The sequence below is a fragment of the Coregonus clupeaformis genome, chromosome 7 (genome assembly GCF_020615455.1).
Source record: "Coregonus clupeaformis isolate EN_2021a chromosome 7, ASM2061545v1, whole genome shotgun sequence".
NCBI lineage: Eukaryota > Metazoa > Chordata > Actinopteri > Salmoniformes > Salmonidae > Coregonus > Coregonus clupeaformis.
The window spans coordinates 6,584,558-6,601,365 of record NC_059198.1 but is presented as its reverse complement, the minus strand read 5'-3'; the positions used below and the strand labels follow the sequence as shown (position 1 = coordinate 6,601,365).

The 16,808-nt window shown below is 42.6% G+C and overlaps 3 protein-coding genes across 4 annotated transcripts; all 3 read left to right on the top strand.

Annotated features, from left to right (window-relative positions):
- The first annotated feature begins 417 nt into the window (after positions 1 to 417).
- LOC121568844 (eukaryotic peptide chain release factor GTP-binding subunit ERF3A) lies at positions 418 to 10,894 on the top strand. 2 transcript variants are annotated; one of them, XM_041879296.2, is made up of 14 exons: positions 418 to 883; positions 2,944 to 2,991; positions 5,733 to 5,993; positions 6,391 to 6,424; positions 6,593 to 6,670; positions 6,786 to 6,966; positions 7,239 to 7,393; positions 7,685 to 7,825; positions 8,058 to 8,151; positions 8,483 to 8,563; positions 8,854 to 9,027; positions 9,162 to 9,251; positions 9,403 to 9,571; positions 10,063 to 10,894. In XM_041879296.2, exons 1-14 carry the CDS (start codon positions 691 to 693, stop codon positions 10,113 to 10,115), a joined length of 1,752 nt encoding a protein of 583 aa, XP_041735230.1. In that variant the 5' UTR covers positions 418 to 690; the 3' UTR covers positions 10,116 to 10,894. The 2 variants fall into 2 exon arrangements, with proteins under 2 accessions (XP_041735230.1, XP_041735231.1); XM_041879297.2 differs by lacking the exon at positions 2,944 to 2,991.
- Positions 10,895 to 11,513: 619 nt separating this feature from the next.
- On the top strand, positions 11,514 to 13,448 carry LOC121568846 (phosphoinositide-interacting protein-like). The gene is made up of 2 exons (XM_041879298.1): positions 11,514 to 11,786; positions 12,075 to 13,448. Exons 1-2 carry the CDS (start codon positions 11,784 to 11,786, stop codon positions 12,477 to 12,479), a joined length of 408 nt encoding a protein of 135 aa, XP_041735232.1. The 5' UTR covers positions 11,514 to 11,783; the 3' UTR covers positions 12,480 to 13,448.
- Positions 13,449 to 13,889: 441 nt separating this feature from the next.
- LOC121568847 (transmembrane protein 238-like) lies at positions 13,890 to 15,865 on the top strand. The gene is made up of 2 exons (XM_041879299.2): positions 13,890 to 14,895; positions 15,429 to 15,865. The coding sequence occupies exon 1, from the start codon at positions 14,354 to 14,356 to the stop codon at positions 14,876 to 14,878; it is 525 nt and encodes a 174-aa protein (XP_041735233.1). The 5' UTR covers positions 13,890 to 14,353; the 3' UTR covers positions 14,879 to 14,895; positions 15,429 to 15,865.
- Positions 15,866 to 16,808: the final 943 nt, after the last annotated feature.

Below are 16,808 nucleotides of genomic sequence, written 5' to 3'. Positions count from 1 at the left end.
TATAAACTATAACTTAGTAAAATCTTTGAACTTGTTGCGGTACCCACTGTCTGTCTGTCAATAGAGAAGGTCTACACTGTGGAAAAACTAATGCACTCACACAGACAGGCCTATGCAAAAGTTAGTTGCAGATGCACTTCCTAGATTTTTGTACGAGATGTTCATATGAGGTAATAAAATCGAGGTTTAATCATTCAGTGTTCATACTAGCACAGACCTTGGCCTTTGACGGTCCCGTTCAACCGTTTGCCGAATCGGAACTAAACATTATTTGAACGTGCGGATCGGTCAGGAACGTTGACGTTAAAAGTGTGCTTTTCGTGTGTTGGAAATGTAGTTTTCTCGCTTCCACCATTACGTTCTTCCGAATAATGGCGACACCTGCATTGCACAACATCTCCCAGTATGCAGCTGGTTGTCGCTCCCATCGGTTGGGGAGAGTCAGCAGCACACGAGGACTTGCTGGGAGTGCTGAGTCTAATCTTGCTTTAGTGTATCCCTTTACCGAGAGAAACCGGCTGTTTTATTTTAAGTAAATCAAGCACATATTAGACATTAGCGAGGGAGTTTTATCAATTTTATCGGGTGACTTCAACAACGGGTTAATAATAGGTGCGGACACAAGCCAGTTCAGCAACTGCGTAACGCAAGTCTTTATCCACAGTAGTGAACATTTAGCAAAGACCCACGATGGACCCGAGAGACGCTGCCCCTGATTCCTGGGAACAAGAGGATGATGTTGAGGCCCCGGTCGACGGGAAACTCGATTCCGAATTCGCTGCCCTCAACGTGAATGCCAAACCGTTTGTCCCCAACATAAATGCTGTCGAATTTGTCCCGTCCTTCTTTCAGAAAGGCCCCTCGGAAGATCCTGATTCCGGTGGTAAGTTCGCGGTCACTCACGTTTGCGTTTGGCTAGCTTGCTAGCAAGATAACTTAGTTAGCTAACTAGCTCCGCAACACACATGCTTATACACTTTAGAGACCGCGTAAAGTAGCTAGTTAACGTTAAAGGCAAGCATTAGTTACCAAATTAACGTTATTTATCTAGACTAGTTAACTAGTAACCGAGTTTTTTTTAGTTAGCTACTGTAGCTAAGCTATATTCGGTAGTTAATGGTTGGATTATTAATGGCTTGTTTGTAGCTAATATTTTCGGTAGGTTTTAGCCAGCGTTAACTTTCTAAGCACTACTTAGAAGCTATTTGCCGGTTAGCTAATTTAGCTTGATTTTAGCCAACTGTCGACAGTGTCTGCACTAATTAGATGGCTAGTTAGCTAATGTTAACCATATGAGATTTTGGACATTCGAGGTTTTAGTTAACGTTAGTTGTCTCTACCTAGTTATCATTTTACCAACTGTTAGTTACTGGCATAACTAAGTTAACGTTAGTTAGCCAATCCTATGTCAGTCGTGTGACAATTGTGTACGTAACGATAGTCTGTTTTTTGGGGGCCGTTTTTTGTCTTTCCATCTACTTGGGCTTTGTAGTCAGAAATGGCTAACTAAGACATTCTTGGTCAATTCTGCTTTTTTTTGTCTATACCCTTACCACAATGTAAGTTAGGATTTCAAGCCATGTACCTAGCTACTGTAGATAGTTAACTAGTCATTATTTGAACGGGTACAACCTTGCCCCCCATAAATCGCAAGACATTACAACTTGTTGAGGAACTGGTAACTAGTGTTGTCATTATTGGTGTGACGTGGATGATCTTAAGTATGTACAGTCCATAAGTGGAAGACTAACTTGTGAACAATGTGTCCCATTTGAGCAGACCAAGAAAGCAGAAATAACTATAGTCAGAGCCATTCATACATGTAAGTCTAGCTAGCTATTTACATAGATATGTTATGTATCTACAGTCTTGCCCAGATCAAAAGCCATCTCAACTGATTTGTTTTACTTTTGATGTAATGAAAATGAGCTGTGGCATATTTTGGTCAGTTCTGTCTTTTGCCAAATCCAATATGGAGGGGAATATGTAAGGTGCCTTGAAACCTAAATGACCATACTCTCTAGAAAAGCCCTTAGGTTGTTGTGGTTATGGATGATCTATTAGGCAATACTAACTTGTAATTCATGAGGGGATTCAAATCTAGCTATTTTCGCAGTCTGATATTTTTGACCTAAGGCAGAGTTTTCTTATCCTTTAACCTTAGCTTACCGTTAACCTGCTGAACACATCTGTGCAGGCTTTCTGCTGTTGATGGACATCACCAATGTGTGTTTATACTAAAGGTGTTCAACAGCTCTTGAGGAAAATGGCAGTCCAGTAAAAGTATAGTAAACATCAAGCTGTTGGTGGGTTAAGCTCTTCCAGTGGAGTGTTGTTGGGTATAGATAGGTTAGCTGACAATGTCACAAACGGTTGATGCTTCAATGGGGCAGAAGTCAGATGTTGTGATTCTGGATGGCCAGATAGCTACCAACAATGACAAGAAATTGCCATGTGGGGAATCGTGACTAGTGTTTGCTAGTTGCATCTTGTTCTTGATACCATGTCTTGTTTTCAGGTGTTTTAATTGATTTAATGTTAATGCTAAAATTAGCTAACTAACAACCGTAACAATGTATTTGAAACCACAAGTGCTCATTGTGCAAATTTGTTTTCAATAAACATTGGAGAAATATAGTTTGCATGTTGTCAACAATCTAAGTCAACCCCGTATGTTTTGCCCCATAGTTGTGCAGGCTTTGGTTGTTGCTAAACAACCAACCTGTCTATAGTACATATTGAGAACCAGATAACTGGGGGAACTGGTGTTGCAGTTTGTAATGACCTTGATTGGCCTCATAAGAACTGTATTAGTTGTGACCGTTGTGGTAGACTGGAAGAGCACTGGTCGGTAGATTTCACACCAATCCCACCTTACATTTTATTTGATGAAAAACATGTGATGAAAGGAGCTTTAATGTGAATAAGCTCTACTTCTTTCAGCGGACGTTCAACCAGTTGTTGCCACCATGGAAGCCGCAAAAACTGCAGGTATGTATACGTGTGTGTTTTACACCTGTGGTCATTTTGCTCTGTTGTCCAGCATTGTCCTTGAATAGCCTAGCTGGCCTCACAATCTATGGGCCTGGCCTCTAACAAAGTCCTCCATAAGTCCTGTCAACCCACTGTTCAGTGTCAACCAAAACGACTGTGTCACTGGTAAGAATCACTAATTGATGATTGTGGCCCTACATTTTCTCAATTGTAGTCAATGTTCTGACATGTTTCTAGTGTGGTCCTCTGTAGCTCAATTGGTAGAGCATGGCGCTTGTAACGCCAGGGTAGTGGGTTCGATCCCCGGGACCACCCATATGTAAAAATGTATGCGCACATGACTGTAAGTTGCTTTGGATAAAAGCGTCTGATAAATGGCATATTATTATTATATTATAGTACAGCTTCTAGAACATTTTTTGTGCACATTCATTGTTGACGTGGAAGGGTTGTGTATGTCAGCTATTTTTGACCGCTGTGTGTCCCTTCTCGTCTCATGCGTAAGTGACCGCCATTTAACTAGCTAATGTCTTGTTACATTATATTTAGACAAGACCCCACCCTCTCTATAATAAGTACAAACTAAGGTGTGTTGTGAATCCTGTGAGGGTGCTGTACTGTGTCATAATAAACAGATTGATGATGCTGGCTAGCTCTGTCTGCGCCCATAGCTTTGGTGCAGACAAAGACCAAACTTGATGTCTGGTGTGGAAACTTGCTGCCTTATTCCAATCGAAGTGGCTGAAGTTCCTAATTTTGTCGAACCCGGAAGTTTTTGACTAGAGGTTTCTGCGCGTGTGCAGGATCCGCTGCGTGCTTCCCCCTCCGAGTCCTTCGAGCTGCTGCTCAGTGCTCGCTCACTCCGTGACTCCGCTGCCAGGTGTTGAGCTTGATGCTCCTTTCCAATAAATATTGAGGGTCTTATTCTGGTGACATGATAATCGCTGCTTGGCTGCTGTTTGACAAATGTAAATGATCTTGCTCTTTTGTCCATAATAATAATAATTCATGTAGGCTATACGTACACTCTGGCCATCAGCCCGCACGTGCCAATTCCAGAGTTGGTACACACACTATAACGCAATTTCTTGTGTGAGAAAACATCTGTTGAAAATGTGACTGAAACCCATTTAACTTGTATTTGGACATGGGGAATTTAACCGCAAAAGGTATTTTTATGTGCACTACGTCATCACACAGCCTTTTATCTGCAACATGTACATTTGATGGAAACACATGTGGTGGGAAAATTCGCATGTTCTTTTTATACAGATTTTTGAATATTACCATAAAAATCTGTCGCCAATTGGATGGTAATCTAGCTAGTGAGCCAATTTTAGAGCAGATGGTGTTAAGCTGTAGCATAGCCTACCTGTGTTTTTAGTTTCAATCAAAGCACATATTTTGCCTAGTGGTGTGCACTGTTGAGTTTTGGACGAGAGCGAGAAATAAGACCATTTGCACAATCATCCTAAAATCTCATTTTAAAAATAAAGTGGTGTTTTTTGTCTTAAAGTAATGTTATACTAGCTATTATTCTGTTATGTAGAATAATATTGTGATCTAGCAGACACTTATTCAGCTTTGATCTAATTTTATTGAACAAGCACCATTCGTCAGAGTAGCTTGTTCTCTATGAGTAGAGCAGAGACTGCAGGGTAAAGTAGAGAATCCGGCATATGCGCAGAAGCTTCGGGACCTTTCGCTTTTGGGAAGAGGGGTCCAGAATGATCCACAGCCACTCCATTCAATTAGTCTGACTTTTCCTTTGACTGGCAAAATGACTTCAGCCTTCCTTACGGTTGAGGTCTTACATAATTTACATTAGGCTAAAAGTTGTGAATGTGCAGGATTGAAGAAAGGCTTGAAGTCCAGCCAAATATTTCCGGGCCCAGGCAGCCTTGGAGCACTCACTGTCCCCACTAACCCATATTCTACTACACCTGTGCTTCCTGGTCCTGGGGACCCAAAGGGGTACACATTAGTTTTTTTCCCTTAGCACTACACACCTGATTCCACTAATGTACTAATTTTACCTTTGATAAGTGGAATCAGGTTTGTAGGACAAGGGCAAAACAAATTGGACCCATTTGGGTCCCCAGGACCAGGATTAAGAAACGCTACTGATTTCACTCTCATAGTTGGAATGATGAGCCATGCTCTCCAACTGTCAACATGGTCTGTCATCACTACCACGGTCTTTAAAGCCTATAGGGTGCTGAATGGTTACACTTTATTTCAGGTGTCAAACTGCTATTTCTGGAAATCAAAGAAGGGACATTTGTTAACACTGTTATTGGAATGAACTCGATGACCTTAAGCTCTAACTTTCTATAGATTTGGCATTTGGTAGTTTTGGCAGTAAAACCTGTTGTCATAACTGATGCCAAAAGTTTTGCTGTAGTAAACATTAACAAGCTGTCTCGTAGAACAATACGCTCAGGCCTAATTAATTGGCTCTAACTGTACTGTATGAGTACTCTGCATCATTGGCAGCCTGTAGTGTAGCCCTAGTTAAGATTTCATAATCAAAGGGGAAAACCTATGTCAATCTAATTACATCTATTTTATCTACCAAAACATTTGTAGAGAAACTTTTTATAATTTACCAAATTCTTAGCTACGGTGGTAGGCTTTTTCACATCAGACACCTGAGACTAGAGGGATCTAGTTTCAAACTCAAGTCATGATTACTTATTCCACGCCACTAATGCTCTGTTCGGTTTGTCCCTGGCCAGCCTCGGTGGAGAATGGCGACTCTGAAATGACCACAGAGGAGTCGTGGGACCTGAAAGGGGCGGAGCCCAATGAGGAAGAACCAGGAGGAGGGCCTGGTGGCGACGGGGGACCAATAGTTGTCGAGGAGATTCTGGAGGAGGAAGTCATGGAGGAGGAAGAGGAGGAGGAGGAAGAAGTGCCAATCATGCCTAAAGTGGTTGCCCTCCCACCAGACGCGCCCAAGAAGGAACATGTGAACGTGGTGTTCATCGGTCATGTTGGTGAGTGGGGGCACATCTGCTTCTTTCTTGTCCCTCTTTTTCATGACTATTGCAGTGGTTTCACCTACTATCATTTAGGTGTGTGGGTCATCTCTGCATTGCTCTGTTGCTATTTCTTGGGGTTTCATTTGATTCAATAGAAAATGTTTGTTGGCAGCCCTATATAACTTCGATGGTGTATAGTTGTGCCACTGTCACACCTGGATGCTGATGGTGGTCTCTGACAAAGAAACATATCCAGGGGAAATTATGCTTTTGCATTAATAGGAAATAGAAAAAAAACTGGCAATGTTTTGTATTTCTTTTTCATTTAATCAGCCCCGTTACAAGGCTAGACGAGCAACATGCCATTTCTATCTGCTCTCACCCCTCCCTGTTGTCCCTCATCTCTCCCTAGATGCTGGCAAATCTACCATCGGAGGACAGATCATGTGAGGATCTTTCTGTTGTGCTTATATTTTTCCTTTTCACTCGTGATTTGTTCAGTCCAATGGGGGCTTTTAACACCTGTTGCATTTCTCACCACCCCTCCACTCTTCTTCCCTCCTTCCCCCTCTCTCTTCCTCGCTCCCTCTGGTTATCCCCTTCTTCACTGGTAGGTATTTAACGGGCATGGTGGAGAAGAGAACTCTGGAGAAGTATGAAAGAGAAGCCAAGGAGAAGAACAGGGAAACCTGGTGAGTTACACGCTCTGCTTTTACCAGGGTCTACTGCAAAAAATACATTAAATGGCATGACTAAAGCCTGTCAGTATAAAAAAGGTTTAACTCTCTCTCTCCCTCTGTCTGCCAGGTACCTCTCCTGGGCTCTGGACACTAACCAGGAGGAGCGAGACAAGGGGAAGACTGTGGAGGTGGGCCGAGCGTACTTTGAAACTGAGAAAAAGCACTTTACCATCCTGGATGCGCCAGGCCACAAAAGCTTTGTGCCCAACATGATCGGAGGAGCTTCGCAAGCTGACCTGGCTGTACTGGTAAGTCCATTAGGTCACGCTTTTGTTTTTCTTGGTAGGAGGAAAAGGCCCCTGAAATAACTTGTTGCTGCAAATACCAAAATATCCAGTTATTGAGAGACAAAGATCTCTTTAAATGGTAAATATAAAGATTATAAAAATAACGATTTTACATTTAAGAATGAACAATGATAAATATTTGTTTACTTGATCGTAAAACACGTGGTTTTGAAATCCACAAAGCAATGTCATGGTTCCTTGAATGATTTTCAATGTGTATTTCTCCTCCCTAGGTGATCTCGGCCAGGAAGGGAGAGTTTGAGACGGGCTTTGAGAAGGGTGGACAGACACGGGAGCACGCCATGTTGGCCAAAACGGCGGGGGTGAAGCATCTGATCATCCTCGTCAACAAAATGGACGACCCCACAGTGAACTGGAGCCTAGAGAGGTGCGCAATTACCACTTAGAGCACAGAAATCACATCAGGCTACAGGAAACTGGTAGTGCTTGCTTCAGTTTGTAGATAAACATGAAGACACCCATTACAGTCAAGATGATATGATAGTCATAGCCAAGGGTGAAATCCTATGTTGATGTAGGGTCTTTGTAGAACCTTAACAGAAATCATACATACATTGACGTCATTACAAGATTTGCTCGAGAGTTGAACATTTTATTCTCATGAATCTGAAATCCAGCTCAACCCACAATTTATTTCATGTCTAACCTGAAACCTCAGGTACGAAGAATGCAAGGAGAAACTAGTGCCATTTTTAAAGAAGGTTGGCTTCAACCCCAAGAAAGACATTCACTTCATGCCCTGCTCCGGCCTCACAGGAGCCAACCTCAAGGAGCCTGTTGAGTCGTGCACTTGGTATACGTGAGTATCACCAGCTTTTACACTGCAGTTCCTGGGCTGTGGTCACTAGGTACGAAACTGAAGAAAACAGTCCAAAATAGGGAGGTACTATCTGTTCTTGTCCATTTAAGAAACGCTCCTTCTCTGTTAACGAAGCGACACCAAAGGTACTATAACTTTCCGGTGTAAATGGATTGAATATTCTCCTGACACTACTGTCCTGAGCTGTTTCTCTTCCCTGTCTGTCTTCCAGAGGGTTACCATTCATTCCACATCTGGACAGTTTGCCAAACTTAAACAGAGCGAGCGACGGACCAGTCAGATTACCCATCGTAGACAAATACAAGGTGAAGATGACCACATTATGAAACCTTTCTATTTTTATTCTATTGCGATAAATATGGCAACCAACTCATTATATTTAAGTGTTTATTTATATATGGTTGTCCTTTACATGACAGTATTTTGATGGTCAACAACTGTACTGAGCCATGTCATTCGTACTGCCCACATCAGCAGCAACACTGTTTACACTGTACATGTAACATCCTATTTCCTGGTAATAAAAAGTCTATTAAACCACACTAGTTTTAATGCCTCTCACACCACTGTAGCACAGCTTTTCTGACCTGGGTTACTCAATCTCGCCTCTTTCTACTGTTGATCCCCACCCTATAGGACATGGGTACTGTTATCCTGGGGAAACTGGAGTCGGGGTCCATCAGTAAAGCACAGCAGCTTGTCATGATGCCAAACAGGGTAAGACGTTCCCCAGCTGCCTGCCATGGAACATCCAACGCCCATCAGAGCTATAGCTAATCATAGCCAATGGGCAGGCAAGTATCTTAAGCCAGAGTTGTTTAGTCGTAGGTCTTTTTTTTCCCTCGTATTTTTCATTTTACTCTGTGCCACACAGCATCTCCCTCTTTGTTGTTTTTATACTGTAAAGGTGTTCCCTCCATCTCTTATGAACGTTTGTTAATGGCTTCTTATCTCTTCCATCCCGCCCCCCTTCCTCCTCTAACCCCTCCCTCCATCCCTCCCTGCAGCACACGGTGGAGGTGTTGAGCCTGCTGAGTGATGACGTGGAGACAGATGATGCTGCTCCTGGAGAGAACTTGAAGCTGAGACTGAAGGGCATCGAGGAGGAGGAGATCCTGCCGGGCTTCATCCTCTGTAACGCTGAGAACCTCTGCCACTCTGGACGCACCTTTGACGCCCAGGTACGCCAGTCACCACGGATACTAAGACGGTTGGAGTTGGACCCTAGTCCTGTTTGAATGTTGCCCTAATGGCAAACATATTGGATTTGTTGGTGTTTGTTTTTACTCAGTATTGTGTCGTGTGTTTCGCTCAGATTGTCATCATTGAACACAAGTCCATTATCTGCCCTGGTTACAATGCAGTCCTCCACATCCACACCTGCATCGAAGAAGTGCAAATTACGGTAAAGATACTGTCATAATGCCATAACATAAACCTACAGAAGGAACCATCTTCATTTTGAATCTGCAATGTATTCCCTTTGAACTGCACCTGACAAATAGTGTTTTAAAGACATGCCAGTATAGTTAGTGATGGTTCCTCTCAACCTCTAGGCCTTAATCTGTCTGGTAGACAAGAAGTCTGGAGAGAAAAGTAAGACGCGACCGCGCTTCGTGAAACAGGACCAGGTGTGCATCGCCCGTCTGCGCACCGCCGGAACCATCTGCCTTGAGACCTTCAAAGACTTCCCCCAGATGGGACGGTTCACCCTACGGGATGAAGGTACGGGGCTCTGCCATCACTGGGACTGTTAGTACGCGGCAGGTAGCCTAGTGTTGGGACAGTAAACGGAAGGTCGCTGGTTTGAATCCCCAAGCTGACTACTTGAAAAATCTGTCTGTGCCCTTGAGCAAGGCACTTTACCCTAATTACTTATGTAAGTTGCTCTGGATAAGAGCGTCTGCTGAATGACGAAAGTGTATATGTAAAATGTTAGTAGTCCCTAAATGGCCATGCTGGAAGGAACAATGGTTTAAATGTAGTCCAAACTGAAACCAAGGTTAGTCTGTTAGTGGTTGAGTTGCATTCGTGGTGAAAAAGTACTGTTGGTTGGGTCATTCATTGGGACCCTAAAGAGGGAGAAAGTCTGTAGGAGGATGTCGGAGAGTGGAGGGGCTCCACTTATGACGTTTTGATTTTAATTTAAAACTAGCCCATTGGACATGAGTAGACGGGCCTTGCTGTTAACCTGTGTCTCTGTGTCCTCTCCCCAGGTAAAACCATTGCCATCGGTAAGGTGTTGAAGCTCGTTGCTGAGAGGGACTGAAGCGGTTGCATGGGAGTACCGATCACAGTCCGGCGCCATGGTGGGGTGGGGGGGGAAGAGTGGGGTCAGGGGTCATCGATGGGAACACGGCAGGCAGTGACGGCCACTCTGCTCGCGCCCCTCTTCTCTCCCCCTCGACCTGTCGAAGATCAGCTTAAAAAAACTTCTCTGAAAAAGAAACCTGTTTTTAAGCAAATGAAAAACGAATTCAAGTACACACAAGTCAGCTTTCTCATATTGAGAGCTCAGCTATGCCATTTTTGGGTTAGGCCCCTCCCCCCAAACCCTCTGGTCTACTCATGACCATAAAACCTTTTCTTTTCTTGCATTTTTTAAACGTTTTTTTAAATTTTCTTCCATCAATGAAAATGTAAAATGGCAGCAGTTATATCTGTAACCAGACAAGGACCAGGATTTGCTTGTAATACAGAAAAATATATTATTTACAAAAAAACAAAGATGTTTGAGAATTTAACAAGTTGAAACCAAAATGTTATCTTGGTTGTACTTAGGGTTGCAAATATCCACTAACTATCCCAAAATGCGGAATCAGGAGGGAATATGCAGGGAATCCAGAGTCCTCCAGCCAGGATTTCTGGAAAACCTGGGAATTTTGTGAAAGTGACTGGATTTTTGTAACCCTAGTTGTACATGTCTCCCATTGCTTTTACCCACTTTTGGTTTCTCTTCTCATATGGCGTTCTGGCAGTGTGCTTGAGCGCCTTCACATGTTATTAAAGCAAACTACTATGACAATAAAATCAAAAAATTGGAGAAGACGTGCTGGTTCTTTATTTGGGCTGTTTCACAGAAGCATGTAATGTTTTTTCCTCTTTATCATGCATACCCTGTGAGAAAGATGGAATTTAGTAGAGCTGTTTCACGGCACAGGTGTATTGAGGCAGTCCTTTTCAAAGCCTAAAATACTTTTATGTCGACCCATACAGAAAATGTGCTTGCAGCTGGATATTTGTCTGTGTGTAATGACAGCGTGTACCTTTCTACTGAACTAAATTACATGACCAGCAGGTGGCGCCTCTTCTCTCCCTTTAAAGTGTAACGCCAATGGATATTGTCATTTTAATCGCAGATCAATTTAATAAATCAAACATGACCTGTATATACACTAACCTAAATAGCTATACACAGCTGACATCTGGACCCAATTAGAATCTATATAATATTCCTCTCCCATACCATAAATTACCCATTCTCTGTAAGTATCATGCCGTTTTCAAACCTCAATTTGTATCATTCAAATGTACAATGTCTATTCTATTTATTTTATTTGTAGAATTTGGCCATCAGGCCCCATCAAAAACAGGGTCATGATGGCATGCCCCTGCCATAGCCCTTACAACTGACATCTTAGAAATAATCATAATGTACTGTTCCATATTCCCATAATACATAGCCTAAAATGCCATGTGGGGAGAATGTACTGTATGTCAACAGGGCACAAACTGGAGCAAAGCAGATTGTCATGACATTGTGGAGGGACACTGAGCGAGAGAGGATGAGGAGCAGGAACGACAGGGTGGGGTCACTGTTCTGTGGGCGTGGCTTTGGCCTGAGTAGAGGTTTTGACAGAAGTCATCGGAGGAGCAGCCAGCCAGCCTCTGACCAACACTGGGCAAAGAGTGAGCGACAACCCAGGCGAAACGCCTAATGGTAAGGACATTGTTTGCTTTTTTGTTTTTCCAAGTTTATATTCATGGATGAAATTTAAGACTACAGGATTTGATTGAATGTAAAAATGGGATGGAATTCCCTTTTCCATGTAGTTTTATTGCAATTTTAACAAGTCAAATAAAAAGATCTGAAATAGTGAGTTCTGCAATGGCAGATTGGTTGACAAAATAGTAAATTGTACATCTCTGAAAGTATGTCTGTGAAGTATCAGTGCTTGATAAAGTCCTATACTTTTAAGTGGTGTCTGGTCTGGTATCCCTTCCTCAGCACAACCCAAGGATGCAATCCACAGTGGTCACCATGTCGGACATGGATCGTAGAACCAGCCGCACCAGCCACGAGGCTCAGGACACTGAAGCATCTACCCCACTGAACCCTGTCCCTGACGGGGTCACCCTGGGCACTAACCTCCCCTGCTGGTACTACTTCACCAGGCCCATCCTGGCCATCCTTATCGGCGGGGTGCTGTTTGGCTTGGGCACGGCCCTCTCCTTGCTCTACTTCACCCAGGTGGGGAACGTGCCCTACCTGTTGGGTCCTGTGTTCCTCTCTGTGGGGCTCATGTTCCTGGTCACGGGGCTGGTATGGGTGCCCGTGGTGAAACAGAGACTGGATTACAAGGCTCTGACCAAGGTCAATGACAAGGCGCTTCAGGTGCATGAACAGCACTGAAGCACCATGGACTATTAAAGCTAAAACGATGTTGTGTTTTGTACTGTAGAGTAGGTCAACAGTGTTAGTGGGGTTTTCTCCCAACAGAATTCTGAAAAGCACACTTCCTAAAAGATGTATAAATGTGTGAGGAGGCAGGTGTAACATAACATAGAAAGATTTGTATTTATTTAACCTTTATTTATACAGGTTAGTCTTATTCATATAGATAGTCTTTTGCAAGAGAGACCTCTGTGAAATGTACTGTATGTCTTCTGTATGTAGCTGTCCTCTATATCTAGGCCCTAATACAAATATGGGATTGAATGACCTCGTCCTGTAAAAGGGAACATCGTGATTGCTCTGTTGGAGGGTTTTAACATGATCAGAACATAGCCCTGCTGCTGTGGCCCAGACTATCCCATCAGTCTGTCTGATTGTGATCTGTATTAGTTGTTGTTTTTCCACCATAAGCCGCTGTTTTCCTTGTAGCTGCTGTTGTAGTGGATTGCTAAATCCTTTAGAAACAGGATTACGGCGGCAGAAAATGCTACAGGACATGATTATTGCTGATTGTCGAAGTCACGATGGACAGTTGGACACTGAGTGGTAGTGGGTGCACCCTGGCTCTGTCCCTCATCCAAATACTTCTGCTGGATGTATTGTCTAACCTTTTATGTTTCTGGGTCAAAAAGACTGTGTCCATCTGGCAGTGATCAAAAGCAAAACTAATGTTTAAGGGAGGTGGGGGACAGTGGGATTTGAATTCGGTCTAAATTAGCCAAAATGTTTACATAAACTTGAGGTTTTACATTGCATTGTGCATTTCTTCAATCATTCATGTAGGCTACTCTCATTCCATGTAATTCTCAACATTGTGAGAGAAGCAAGTCTTCATGTACCCTTTATCTTCTTTCTAAATGTGTAATATTATTTATGAACATTATGCAATAATTGTGTGATGAATAATAAATTAGATTTGATATACTAGTCTTTCATTTACAGTAATGAATTGTATGGGGACCCATATGTTTCTGTACAAAAGACCACAGGGTGGCAATAGACCTACATGCCTTTACTTGGCAGTCAGGTGAGAGGGCAGGTGAAATGTCATGGTGGGGTGTATCACATTATACTAAGGCTGCAAAGACAGGCAGCCCAAATCTGATATTTTTTCCCCTAATTGGCCAATCAGATCAGCTCTGAAAAAGATCTGATGTGAAAAGATCTGATGTGATTGGTCAAAAGACCAATTAGTGGAAAAAATATCAGAATATGGCTGCCTCTGTAAACACAGCCTTAGAGGCTTTTGTGTCTGTGTCATTACTGTTTTAATTGATTGAAAAAATCCTGATGTGAATAGATTTCTGCCATCATGTTCTTGTAAAAATGAGGGAGAGGGACACATAATGAGTCAGCTGTTTTCCAGAATGTCATTCCACAGGTGAAAGGAATATCATGATGCTTGTGAACAGACATTAGTGTGCCATGTTTGGCGTCCTTCTGCATATTGAACTGATGACAGATATCTAGAAAATCAGAACCATCATGGCTCCTTTCTACAATGCATGTCACACATTTCCTACCGCATTTACAGTATTAATATGGCTGTTGTCATGCCAGTATCCCCGTCTACCCCGCCCTCAGTTCTCTCACCTGTCTACGGCTACCACGCCACTCCTCTCTGTGCTGTGCCCTGTGCTGTGACACAGGTAAACCTGAATAGGGACGAGCTTCCTCACCTGTCTCACCTTACCTCTTCAAACAAACGGCTCCGTTTGAAACTCTACCCCAACCGAATTCCACCAGGAAACCAACCGCAAATGATAGTTAGAAAAGAAAAGGTGGTCTAAACAAAGTATTTGTGAGGCCTATCTCGAAGCCAATTTAGAGACATGGAGCCGACGTACCGCGGTCTGGGGCGCTGTTCCTGCGCTTTTTGGTTGGCAGTGTCCTTCGACATATTCGGGCTGCTCGTTCTTTTGATCGGTGTTTTTGCGGACATATTCTTCTATGACTTTTTAATCTACGCCGGGGCCATCATCATCTTCCTCAGCCTCATTTGGTGGGTGTTCTGGTACACGGGCAATATCGAGGTCCCCTCAGAGGAGCTGGAGGATGACGTCGGGCTCTTGAAGAAGGAGCGGGACATCGCAGGTGCGGTGAGGTGGTTATCCAGCCGTCTCTCCAACAGTATCAGGAACTCTCTGCGGCGGAATGGAGGCCCCCCCCGAGGGGTCGCGAGAAGGGCAGGGACCGGGCTGTCTACGACGCACATGAGGGATGCCCAACAGCAACCGGAGCCCCCGCCTGTCGTATTGGCGATGGGCCCGCGTGATGAGGACGTGCACACGGTGTCTGCATCCGTCGACACTGACATACCTGTCCCGCACACAGCTACAAAGACTTCGGCCATATGATGCGCAATGCGCACAAGGTTAGCCTATTATTTCCAATCGATCAGTAAGCCATTTAGGCTATAGCCTAGGGATACATTTTGTTATTGGATAGGCCTAATTTGCATTAAATATGTGCATAGATTATAGCTTTTATAGGCCAACTTCATTGTAGGCTATTGTTTTTGCTTGATAATAGCCCACAACTTTGATCCACAATTCAGTAGGCAATAATGTTCCTTATAATCAAATTAAATGACAGAGTTTCAGTGAACGAGGAAAGAAACTGTGTGATCTAATGGAAACAGACTTACTTTATCTTTCAGTTAACCATTAATGTCACTGAATGGCAGTGCATGCCTAAAGACAAGCCCTGTTCAAACAATAAAACTGTTTCTGAGAGGGAGAAATATATATGCTGCTACATGAAACAAAGTAGCTTAGGTTGACCAGAAAATGTCTATCTTAGGAGTTAGGATACATTTTTGACATCTATCTAAACTGATGTAAACTACAGTATGACTGTATGTTGCAACTATGACATCATGAGATGACCATATCTTTTGTCCAACAGAAATTGGAGGCTTGGCAGCACTGAACCCCATAAGGACATTTCACTTGTCCATCTCACAATGTTTACAAGTACATTTCGTTTTTAATATTGTCCATATGGGCTTTTTTCTTTGTAACATTTCGTTTTTAAATTCAAATTATGCTCCTCAGTGAGGACTTTCTGTTTGTTTTAATGCCAATTTTGTGAATAATTTGTGAATACTTTGTGGATAAGCGATGCAATACTATAATAATAATACTACAGAGATTTTTCTACCAAATATGTCAGACTTTCATTTTTAGGCCTAAGTGCAACTGAGAAGGTGCATGTTGTAAACTTGACCTGGCACCTGTATTCTACATCCCACCCACGTTTAACGTTTAAGAAGTCACACCTGTTAATTGAAATGCATTCCAGGTGACTACCTCATGAAGCTGGTTGAGAGAATGCCAAGAGTGTGCAAAGCTGTCATCAAGGCAAAGGGTGGCTATTTGAAGAATCTCAAATATAAAATATATTTTGATTTGTTTAACACTTTTTTGGTTACTACATGATTCCATATGTGTTATTTCATAGTTTTGATGTCTTCATTATTATTCTACAATGTAAAAAATAGAGAAAATTAAGAAAAACCCTTAAATGAGTAGGTGTGTCCAAACTTTTGACTCGTACTGTACATGATGGACTTTTAAGTGAAGAAATAACCACACAGATTCATTACATCATTACTCACCAAACAAATTATCAATCATAAACAAATGCTTTGTCAGTCAGCAAGCATCTACAGTGAGGGAAAAAAAGTATTTGATCCCCTGCTGATTTTGTAAGTTTGACCACTGACAAAGAAATGATCAGACTATAACTTTAATGGTAGGTTTATTTGAACAGTGAGAGACAGAATAACAACAAAAAAATCCAGAAAAATGCATGTCAAAAATGTTATAAATTGATTTGTATTTTAATGAGGAAAATAAGTATTTGATCCCCTCTCAATCAGAAAGATTTCTGGCTCCCAGGTATATTTTATACAGGTAACGAGCTGAGATTAGGAGCACACTCTTAAAGGGAGTGTTCCTAATCTCAGTTTGTTACCTGTATAAAAGACCCCTGTCCACAGAAGCAATCAATCAATCAATCAGATTCCAAACTCTCCACCATGGCCAAGACCAAAGAGCTCTCCAAGGATGTCAGGGACAAGATTGTAGACCTACAAAAGGCTGGAATGGGCTACAAGACCATCGCCAAGCAGCTTGGTGAGAAGGTGACAACAGTTCGATTATTCGCAAATGGAAGAAACACAAAATAACTGTCAATCTCCCTTGGCCTGGGGCTCCATGCAAGATCTCACCTCGTGGAGTTGTAATGATCATGAGAACGGTGAGGAATCAGCCCAGAACTACA

Bases quoted from the DNA above. Each gene is read 5' to 3' on its own strand.
- LOC121568844 (XM_041879296.2), top strand. From the start codon at position 691: ATGGACCCGAGAGACGCTGCCCCTGATTCCTGGGAACAAGAGGATGAT. The intron at 8,564-8,853 runs GTAAGACGTTCC...CCCTCCCTGCAG, and splicing joins TTGTCATGATGCCAAACAGG to CACACGGTGGAGGTGTTGAG. The intron at 9,572-10,062 runs GTACGGGGCTCT...TCCTCTCCCCAG, and splicing joins GTTCACCCTACGGGATGAAG to GTAAAACCATTGCCATCGGT.
- LOC121568847 (XM_041879299.2), top strand. From the start codon at position 14,354: ATGGAGCCGACGTACCGCGGTCTGGGGCGCTGTTCCTGCGCTTTTTGG.